The following is a 10,901-nucleotide window of genomic DNA, read 5'->3' as shown; positions in this document are numbered from 1 at the left end:
AAACTCTATAGCCCCTTTTAGTAGTAAAAAAAAAAAAAGACTAGGCCACCCAGTGCCAGTTCACTGCTTTAAAACAGCCTGCCCAGGAATCCTCATGAGTGTTTTCCCAGGAATTCTCATGAGTGTTTTGGGATGGCTCTTTTTTGAAAATATCGGGTTAAACAATATTGAACAATTTTTTTTTTTAACAGCAGAATCATTCTGAGTTTTTAACATGCTAAAATTTATTATCAATTTCCAAGAAGGGTGGGCTTATATATTTTCCCAAATTTATTTGGCTACAGAATCTTTTCCTGAGGCAGGATTACTGTTTGGAAAATGCTGCTTTAAGGTAATGATGACAGTTCTTTATCTAGAGTCTTACAGCTCTTAACAGGATTATTTCTAAAACAAAAGTAGAACCATGGACTTTATGACAGACTGAAAGAAGACTGACATGGGATATGAGAACGGGAACAATGAGAATAAATACTGTTTCTTTTATATTCATACTGGTAACCACCTCTTGGAAAAGAAGTGCTGTATTGTCGTAACTGTGAGGCCTGTTGCAAAGGATAAAAAGGCTGGAGAGATATATGTTGGTTATTTCTTGATGGTGGATTACAAGCAATTTCACTTTTTTATACTTTTCTTTATTTTCCATAATTAACAGGCACTCCTTTAATATTCAAAAAAAGGACTATTTAAAATGACATTATTATTTAATACTCAGTTATAGGCCACATCAGCCTCAAACCATCTTCATCAAGAACTCTGGTACACAGTCTGTGTCTATCTACCTCGTGCCATGCCTGGCTTGCTCATGCTGGTATTTACCTCTCCCCTGACCTGGACTGGACATGTGGTTTTGGTTCAAAAGAAGAACATTTCTAATAATCACCACTGTTCACCCGTGGTACAGGTCACCTTACAAAGCTCACCACTGCTGAAGCAGCAGTTGTCAGATGGCATGGAAGGGGCCCTCACATGGATGAGGCTTGGACTCTAAGGCCTCTTCCAGTTGAAATTCTGTGAGGAACGCCCTTGCTTCTCACCCTCTCAAATCTTCAAATATGCCCCTCAGACTGCCTGTAAGATCAGGAATAAAGCTCACTCCTATGAGTTCTCCAAATTTTATAGTCTATGTAGGCAAACACTGAAACAAGCTTTACTGTTAAACAGTTTCTGGCAGACTGGATGTCCTCTTCAGGAGTCAACAATTTTCAAGTTTAGTGGATTTTCAACTTTGCCCCTGACCAAAGAGAATTTCCAAATTTAATACAGTAAGTCTAGAAGTTTGCTTGCTCTCCTACATAATGTCTCAGTTTTTTTGTTTGTTTTTTAGCTGAGCCATCCTGCCACTTATTGGCGGCTCAGCGGCAGTTCAGCTCGGGCTGGGAATCGAACAGGCGACCCTGTTGCTTAGAGCTCGCACTCTTGAATGAGCTCTTAACCAACTGAGCCACTTGACCGGCCCTTATAACTTCTTAGTTTTTATAAATATCTTTTGGAACGAACAAATTTTTACTTGGAGACTTTTTATTACATTGCAGCTGTCAAAATAGGGATGGGAAGAACGAAATTTGATAGAATGGACCCTGACAGGCACATTTACTTAAACACATAATATGCTAAAAATAATTTTACCTTTATTTCTGGTTAGCAGACATGACATTCTGAAATATGCAGCAAATAGAGGCTGTATATAGGCAAAGTTAGAGCAAAGAAAGATGAAATAGTCTTTTTATCTTTGGCGTCCAGAATGCCATTTATCACAAAGTTAATGTTAACATATAAGGTATTCTCTTCAGCCATAAATAGTCCAGACACTTGAAAACTCACTATCAACAGTTTCGCGAGGGCATTCTCTAATCACTTTCAATACCTCCCCTGCTTCAAGTAAAAAAAACAAAGCTTAAGCAAATGTCCCTCTTTTGGGCATTTCTAGTGAAAGAACCCTGTAAGCTCTTCTTTTCACACTCTGCTTCCTATTTCTACTTCCTCATCCTATTTTTGGGTTCTATACAATATTTTCAGGTAGGCCTTTAGTCTTCAGCTTCATTTACTATCTGAAGTTTTGCATATTAGGGGTGCCATTTGCCCTGGCGGAGAAAAAAAGTTCAAAATGGTTTCCTGCGAATAGCTGTTAAAGCTAAAAACTCACTCAGGGCCCTAAAGCTCTCAATCTGCAGGAGAAAGTGTATATACGGTTGCCCCTGGAACAGCATGGGGGTTAGGGGTGTTGATCCCCCATGAAGTCGAAAATCTGCATATACCTTTTGACTTCCCCAAACTTAATTACTAATAGCCCACCATTGACCGGAAGTCTTATCGATAACATAAACAGTCGATTAACACATATTTTGTATGTTGAAAGACCAGAGCAAAGAAATGTTATTAAAATCACAAGGAAACAGTTTTATAGTACTGAAGTATTCATTGAAAAAAAATCTATGTACAAGTGGACCCGCGCAGCTCAAACCTGTGCCATTCAACTGTATTAATATTAATATATTCCGAAGTTTAGATACTTGTTGCCTTTGCCACCACTTTCAAACTACAAAAAAAGCACTCATCAAATAAATGGCTTTGTAAAAAAGAAATTTTTATCGGTGTTTTTAGAGAAAAGGTGTGCTAAACAGAAAGTGTGGTTCTCAAGAGCCAAAACGCATTTTCAAATATGAGTGACACAAGTTCATAAGCACCAATGTCCTCAGGGGCGCGCCCAGTAATAAGCAGGGCCTGTCCTTGAAGCTCGGAGCCGGAGCTTGCAGAGCAGGGGGCTGATATGCATCCACTCAGGACCAGTTAGCAGGCCTGGGTAAAAACCTCAGCCATGAGTGCTTCTTTTAAAATGCAAACATACCCGGGACTGAGGTTTTTGGGGTTAGTTGTTTACATTTTTATAAGAATTAGTTTTCTTCCAAACATATAGATAAACACCTTGCGGGAGAACAAAGGGAACCTTGATCGACAGAGGGAAGAGAGGTCCACATTTCTGAGGAAACGCAGGCAAATGCTGGAGAGGAAAAAGGAATGTACCAGAATACACTACCTACTGGAGCATGCAGCCCAGAGCGCTGCAGCACCTCAGGGCCCTCTGGCACCACAGTGCCGTGGGCTCCCAGAATCCAGACTGGCAGTACCAGCCATGCAGACAGGCCACATGAGGGGTGGCTTCTGCTGGCTCGCTTAAAAAAGGACAATGAGCCACGCTTTGGAACATTAATTCAATGAAGATTATTTTCTAAATTCCAAAATTCTGACTTTTAAAAAATCTCCTGGAACACAATCCATTAATGGACTGGGGACTAATAAACCTAGAATCTTGTCAAAAATAACACGGATGTGTGCAGGAGTTCTCTATTGGCTACTGAACACAGGACCACTTATTAGAGAGGAAATCTAAACAGAACCTAAATCAGATCCACTGCAATATGGTGGTCAGGTTGTGCTCTGCATGTAGATGATATCCTCTGGAGCTCAGCAGTTTGATGGCACTAAGCACGTGTTTCATAGTAAGGTTCTGGTTAAATTACAATCTGACTGCAGAACTGGATTCAATGCAGTCATTAGAAATACTACAGAGGACTATTTAATGCTCTGGAAAGACGTTGGAATGAAAAGTAGGATGTACAGGATGATCCTGTTTTTGTAAGAAACACATCAACCTAATGTAATATAAAGAAACCTAATATGTAACCTAAAGCAAAAGACTGGAACAGACTAAAATGCTAACAAACACTGGGAGTGGTAGTAGGATTATAAATAATTAGGTTTCTTTAGGCTTTTCTGCCTTTTCCAAATTTTTGACAATAAACATGAAATTACGGGGTAAACACGAGATAGTAAACTCCAGTAACAAAAAGAGGTAAAATCATTTTTTTCATCTCATATATCATTAATGAAATAAATCTATGGAGGAATACAAATACTTACTGGGCCATGAGTTTGGCTATGCGGTGACAGTCATTCTTGTCATAAAACCAGATACTGTATATTGACACTTGAAAAACAAAGAAAAAAAAAAAAAGATGAGGGGAAAGGAGGTTTCAACATATATGTAATATATTATTACCATGGAATGTCACAGAATTTATCATCAGACTCTCAAGCTGTTAAGTTCCTTTTAAGAAACAAAATGCCTCTCCCCTAAAATGTTTTATAAAATTAATAAAATTAGGATAGGTGAAATATTCAGATGAAAACCGCAAAAACAGTTGATTTTAGACATTACCACATTACCACACGTCACTGAGCCTAAGATGCCACTAATTAAAAGATGAACCACTATTTTACATATTATCAAGAAAGAAAAATGATACCCATTAAATTAAGGACCCCCGGTACCCTGTTAGAGTTACACCCACCTCCTGTGGTTCCCCCCGCCCCGGCCTCAAACACACTAATCTGTTCCCTATTTCTACAATGGTGTCATTTCAACATAGAATCATAAGAGTATGCAACATTTTGAGATTGGCTTTTCTGACTCAACATAATTCTCTCGATATTCACCCAAGTTGCTGCTTGTATCAATAGTTCATTACCCTTTTTTTGCCTAGTAGTACTTCATGCTACCCATGTACCAGTTTGTTTAACCATTTATCTGCTGAGGGACATCTGGAGTGTTTCCAGGTTTTGGTTATTATGAATAAGCTGCTATAAATGCTCGGATACAGGCTTTTGTGTGAACCTAAGTTTTCATTTCTTTGGCTTAAATACCCAAAAGTAGTTACTGAGTCACAGCATGTTTGATTTAATAAGGAACTATTAAACTGTTTCCCAGAGTGGTTGTGCTATTTTATATTCCTACCAGCAATATACGAGTGATTGCAGTTTCTCGCATCCTTGCCAGCATTTGTTGTTCTCACTGTTAACTTTATCCATTCTGATGGGTGTATAGTGGCATCTCATTGTGGTTTGAATTTACACTTTCCTAATAGCTAATGATGTTGAACAGTTTTTCATGTGCTTCTTTATCATCTATATATCCTCCTTAGTCAAATGTCTGTTTATGTCTTTTGCCTTTTCTAACTGGATTTTTTTTTAAACTGTTGAGTTTTAGAGTTCTTTATATAGTCAAGATACTAGTCCTTTGTCAGATATATGGTTTGAAGGTATGTATTTTCTCCCTGTCCGTAGCTTGTTTTTTCATTCTTTTAATAGGGTCCTTCCAGAGCAAAAGTTTTTTTAGTACTGACAAAGTCCAATTTACCAATTTTTCCTTTTATGGATCATGCTTTTGGTGTCAAATCCAAAAACTCTTTGCTGACCTCTAATTCCAAAATTTTCTCCTATGTTTTTTCCTAAGAAGTTTATAGTTTTACATTTAAGTTGGTTATCCATTTTGAGTTAATTTTTGTATTAAAAGGTTTAGATACAGGGTTGTTTTTGTCCAAATGTTCCCACATTATTTGTTGAAAATACTCTCCTCTCAGGCCAGCCGAGTGGCTTGTTGGTTAAGAGTTGGCTTGGGAGCGTGAGCTCTGAGCAGCAGGGCTGCCGGTTCAGATCCCATATGGGCTAGTGACACTGTGCCCTCTCTAAGATGGTGAACAACGGCTAGACCTGGAGCTGGGCTGCCGTGAGTTGCCGGCGATGGTGTAGGCTGCAGCCCCTGCTGCAGTGGGCTGCTGTGAGCTGCCATCTAATGGCCAGCAACCGATCTGCCTCAGCCGGGAAGAGTGCAATGATCACAACACCAACATGGGCCAGTGAAGCGATGTCCTCCACAACTAGATTGAAGAACAAAAGGACAGCAATTTGTCTGTTCCCCTCCTCCAATTCCCCAAAATCTTAAAATAAATAAATAAATATCAGAGAAAAATAGTCACAGAACCACAACTCAGGTCTTCTCATTCTTAGACCAATAGTCTTGCCACTACATATCAATTGTCTCATTAGTTTAAGTAACATAAAATTTTTATAGAAACAAAAAGTTAATGAGCTTCAATTATACTTGAAGATTAAAACAACATATAAAAGAAGTATAAATTATTGAGTATCCTAAAAATTATACAAGAAAAGGATGACAGAATATAGGAAATATAAATGCTAGTACAAGGAACTAAAAAAAAAAAAAATATATATATATATATATATATATATATTTTTTTTTTAGCTGAGCCATCGTGCCACCTGTTGGCAGCTTAGCTCTGGCCGGGCATCGAACCACTGTTGCTCAGAGCTGGCATTCTTGGGTAAGCTTTTAACCAACTGAGCCACTCGGCCAGCCTAAAAATCTCTTTTTAATAGCTATTATTTGAACTCTATAAAGATAGTATCAATATACATTAATTTAGAAAGCCACTATTAGTAAAAGCTATTTTAACAGCAAATTTTTTGTTTTATCCTGAATTAAGATAATCACGTTTCTATAAAAGACTTCACGGCAAATCACTTTAAAAATTCCCTTTTCAATTAAAATAAAAATTTAATTGGATTTTTCTATTGTCATTGTAGAGTAAGTTAAAACATTATTGATATACACAGTGAATGAATGGCTTCATTTTAATGAATCAATAGCATGAACAGGAATTTTTTCCTACCCTGTTCACATGGGGGCCTCTCTGGCAGGGAAGCCCTCCAACTACACTGAAACTGTCCTAAACTGTCAGACCCCAAGCCTGGCCACAGGTCCTGCAGGTGACTAGACTACATGCACTACCATGAGCAGCAGAGGTTGGTTTTTGTTCTCGGCCTTCTGTGAATAGTTTCTTTCCCATGTTTGGAACCCATTTTCATAGTCTTTCTAAATCACAGAACTTGAAAACACTACCGATGCTTCAAACAGAAAAACATCAATAAATAACAAATAATCCTGGAATATTTTACATGATGTAAGTCAACAGATTTAATTTAGCTTTGGTATCCCAATGGACAAGCACAGAAGCAGCCTTGTTATAAAGGACTTAATTATTAAGTTTTATCTACTGCAAAGTCTTAGCTATGTTATTAGCAGCTAAAGATTGCTCCAACATAGAGTAAATCAGAATGGGCTTCAAAAAAACTACATATATGGCAATTACACATACCTACCTTTCTCTAAATATGCCTCTGCCAACCTTGGCTAAAGAACATCCAAAACACAAAAGTCCAAATACAAATGATTCTGGTTTCCCTCTAATGCACACACCCATACAACTTATAGTGATGAGAAAAAGTTTACGATATGCAATACATCAGAGAGGAACACACATTTTTGGGGGCTAACCAGAGGCATTTAAGTATGTTTTCACAGGGGATTGTAAACCAAACTCTTAGGAAAGAATTCAGTATCGATTATCAAAATATGTCCAAAGTGTCAAAGTATCCAAGTGTCAATTTATTATGACAAAATCTTCACTTAGGTCCCCCGTTTCTCCCTTGAAAAAATACATTAAAATTTTGAAGTATAACACATACCTTCCACTGTTGTACATTATCATGTAAACTGCCAAAAAAGAGCCAAACACTTTCAAAGGCACGTTTGCAGAAGAAATAAAGATAAGGAAGCCATAACGATAGCTTAATGGGTAAAGGATAAGAGTCACACTCGATTCTGCCAAAAGCAGACCTGTAGAGGTTCAGACACGCATCCAAGAATCAGCTCTGTCTGCCAACATATCAAATGCTCAGTGCATTCAACTGGCAAGATGGCCCACAGACCTGCCACTAAGCCTGTCACTGTCACTGGTGAGGAAAAACAGACAAGTTCCCCAGATAGCTAAAACTACAGAGGACCCTGTCTCCAAACCAAAGCTAAGTATTCTTCCCTCAAGAGAACTTACACTTTAAGGCCCAACACATTCTGCCAGCAATTCACTTGCTCAAACAACTTAAAATGATTGTCCTTGATTAACTATACCACAGAGGATGTAGGGATTTGGTAATACAGTATTACTTTACTTTGGCAAATAATGATGGCATCCTGTATTGTAAATGGCTTTTCTCAAGATGGATGCAAACTAATTATTGGACACCCACCATATACCATAGCTGTTAACAGCTGTCCCAAGTAAGTCATGCTGTACAGGCAAGTCACTGAAGCGGTAGGAAATGTGACAGGACATTTAATTGTCTTTAGGTTGTACTTCCATGAAAAATAACAAGATGCAGAAAAGAATATTAAAAATTAAATGTTTCCTTTTCTTTTCAAATGATGGCCCTTCTCTTCTGAAAGTGTAAAAAATAAGACTGACAAAGATTAAAGGTATTTAGATTACTTAATACTGAGAAATTCTAAAAAGCTGGTGGTCAAGAGTTTTCCATGTCCCCAGAGAGCCTGCATGAAGATCCAGTGGCCTATTCTGATTTGATGTGATATTTCACCCTGCCTCTCACTTGGAGTGGTATATAGCATACATGAGATCGAGAAAATCCAAATTAATTTGGAGCCTTTATAAAGTCCCTTGAGACTTCTACAGATCCTGAGAAATGTCACAAAAACAGAGCTGGGAATCACTCTCCTGTACATGTCTTTTGATTCATCTATTATTTAGATCTGACCTACTTTCTAAAAGGATTTGAGGAGGCTGGAGATTTTCTCAGTATGGCGCCAAGCAGAAAAGGGGGTTTGATAAAAGCTTTTTGGCAATGGTGTTCAGAGTTATAAACTTTCTAAAGATAACACTGACAAGATCCCCTATACCAGGAAACAAAAACAAGAAAATGGGCACTGAACATAGAAACATTTACTTTAGACATAAGGAAGACCCTTTAGATTATAAAAATAATGTAAGAATGGAATAGATTATATAAACATAAGCCTGCTTTGGCAAGTGAAAAAGCAAATGCCTCTGCTTTGATAGATCATTTAAGACAAGAAAAAACCTGGTAGCACCACGTCAACCTCAAAAAGTTGGGAAAGGGAGAAGAGAAAGGCTCTGACGTGGGTGAGGGTAAGAATACACTTACAGGAAAAAGGGTGTGGACTCAAAGACTGACCTACCTGGGATTTCGACAGAAGACTGTGCAGGTGGCAAACAGGCACTCGAGGAAATGCCATTTATCTATAAGTAAGGCTGGTAGATATGATTAAATTACCTCAGCAGCTTACCCCTTTTGGCCAAAAGAACACACATCTTAAAACACCACTGAACGTGGCAGAGATAGAGCCCACTTTTAATAATTTAAATTGTAAATATCTATTTGTTGAACACTGATTAAAAGGCCTGGGCCAGGTAATTTTAAAATGCTATTCTGCAAGCTCTTTTGGTTTATTATTTTAAAATTTGGCACCGTCTCTAAATTAAATCAAGACTGAAAACATTTACCAGCAATACTGCTTCCACAGTCTCTGTTAACATAATCTCAGTTTAGGACCCAGACACATGAAAGCGACCACTGAACTTTTTTAGGGATTACAAAAATAAACCCAAGAATATCACAACTGATTATTCTTAAATGATAGGCAAGCCCAAATAAAACAGTGACTCACACGAGGGTTTTATCTCTGCTGTTCAAGATTTACTGCCAGTATTGCCACACACTTCGCGCCATACACTACCACAGAGCTTCCCCTGAGTGTGTGCTGCAAGTGACGATGGGTGTGCCAAAATGTCAGACCCGTCACCCCGGTGTCCCACACAAATGCTGTCATTTTTCTGTGTCATAAGGGACAACAAAGGGTGGGAAATAAGGCCCTTGGCCTCCATGGAGTTGAGTTCCTGTTTTCTGGGCTTCCAAAAATCTACACTAAGGGCTTTGGAAAATAGGTTAGATAATGGTGTAAGAAAAGGGGAACTTCTTTTTTCTCCTTTTCCTAACTTCTCGCCTACATGTTTTTCTGTCAATTTACTAAGAGATCTTCCAAACCAGGGTTGTAAGGCCAACGCCCACAGGGGTATAAGAAACCTCGGGGTTCAGTGGGATCGGTGAGGCTGTGGTGGGCAGCCCTACCCAGAGCGCTGGCTGACTGTTAGTGTTGGCAGGAATACAGGTACAGCGTGAGCATACATGCCATTTTGTCACAAGAAGACAGGTAGAAATCCAGAGGTGTGTGTGTGTATGTGTAAAATATCCTAATTCTTAAATGTTGGTAGCAAATGCTTATCCTATGTCTTACTTTTAATAAAAAGAAACAGCTGAGAATGCCTGGAAGCAGTGACTTTGTGAGTAGCTCAGATCTGCCTGGACCCTCCAGGGTGCCGAACTTGAATGGCTCAGTCTGGAGGTTTATTCTGCCTGCTCTACAGTAGCTTCAAATCTTCTTGGGACTAGTGGTTACTCTGTGTTTCAATTTTTACCTCCAAAATGAGCTTCACTATGTAAACACAAGGTGAAAACCTATACACATACATATTAAGAACACATTTCTGCCCTTAGCTACAAGTAATTGTTGCTTTCCTTTGTTGAGTTCTCAAAAGAGAAAACATTAATTATCCAAGAGAGATAAATGGTACACGCATGATTAACTTTTAAAATCTTTACAATTAACACCACAATAACAAAAAAAGGTAAAAATTGTTTTTTACCCGACAACACTACCTTAGGGGGGAAAGACAGGAATTAGCGAGACATAATGAAAAGAATCTGCTTTGTAAGTCCTAAAATGTTCAAGGACTCACAAAGTGAAGAAGGAGGTACCTTGTAGAAAGGCTCTACTAGAATACGAAACAGTGGCCTACAACAGATATAAAGTAATAGATTTTTGAAATGTCTGATCTAACAGTTTCACCGGGTCAGCCTTGGAGTCTAAGTCACTTTATGTTTTCATGGTGTTTTTACCTCTTCAATCTACAAATGTGCCAACAGCAAGGCTCTCTCCTTATCTTGGTTCAGAAGGCCAGACTAATGCAGTTGCCACAGATCCTTTCTCCTTCACCGATTACAGAATCATACCCACCACGGCAGTGCTGCTGCTGCAGCTGATGGAGGCCGGAATGCCTTTCTTCAGGCTAAGGAAGAAGCACTGAATTTAAAGATCACAGAGAATGAACTGT

At 38.6% G+C, this 10,901-nt stretch overlaps 1 protein-coding gene across 3 annotated transcripts in view; it reads right to left on the bottom strand.

Moving 5' to 3' along the window:
• The window catches only part of DCP1A (decapping mRNA 1A), a 49,048-nt gene that overhangs the window by 23,890 nt on the left and 14,257 nt on the right, over positions 1-10,901 (bottom strand). For all 3 annotated transcript variants that reach the window (XM_019667415.1, XM_019667417.1, XM_019667416.1), the window contains one exon: positions 3,919-3,985. In XM_019667415.1, the coding sequence (XP_019522960.1) occupies positions 3,919-3,985 (67 nt within the window). The remainder of the gene's footprint in view (positions 1-3,918; positions 3,986-10,901) is intronic.

This window comes from Hipposideros armiger, unplaced genomic scaffold, assembly GCF_001890085.2.
Source record: "Hipposideros armiger isolate ML-2016 unplaced genomic scaffold, ASM189008v1 scaffold_496, whole genome shotgun sequence".
NCBI classification, from domain to species: domain Eukaryota; kingdom Metazoa; phylum Chordata; class Mammalia; order Chiroptera; family Hipposideridae; genus Hipposideros; species Hipposideros armiger.
The sequence above is the reverse complement of the archived record's forward strand: the minus strand, read 5'-3'. Positions and strand labels throughout refer to the sequence as shown.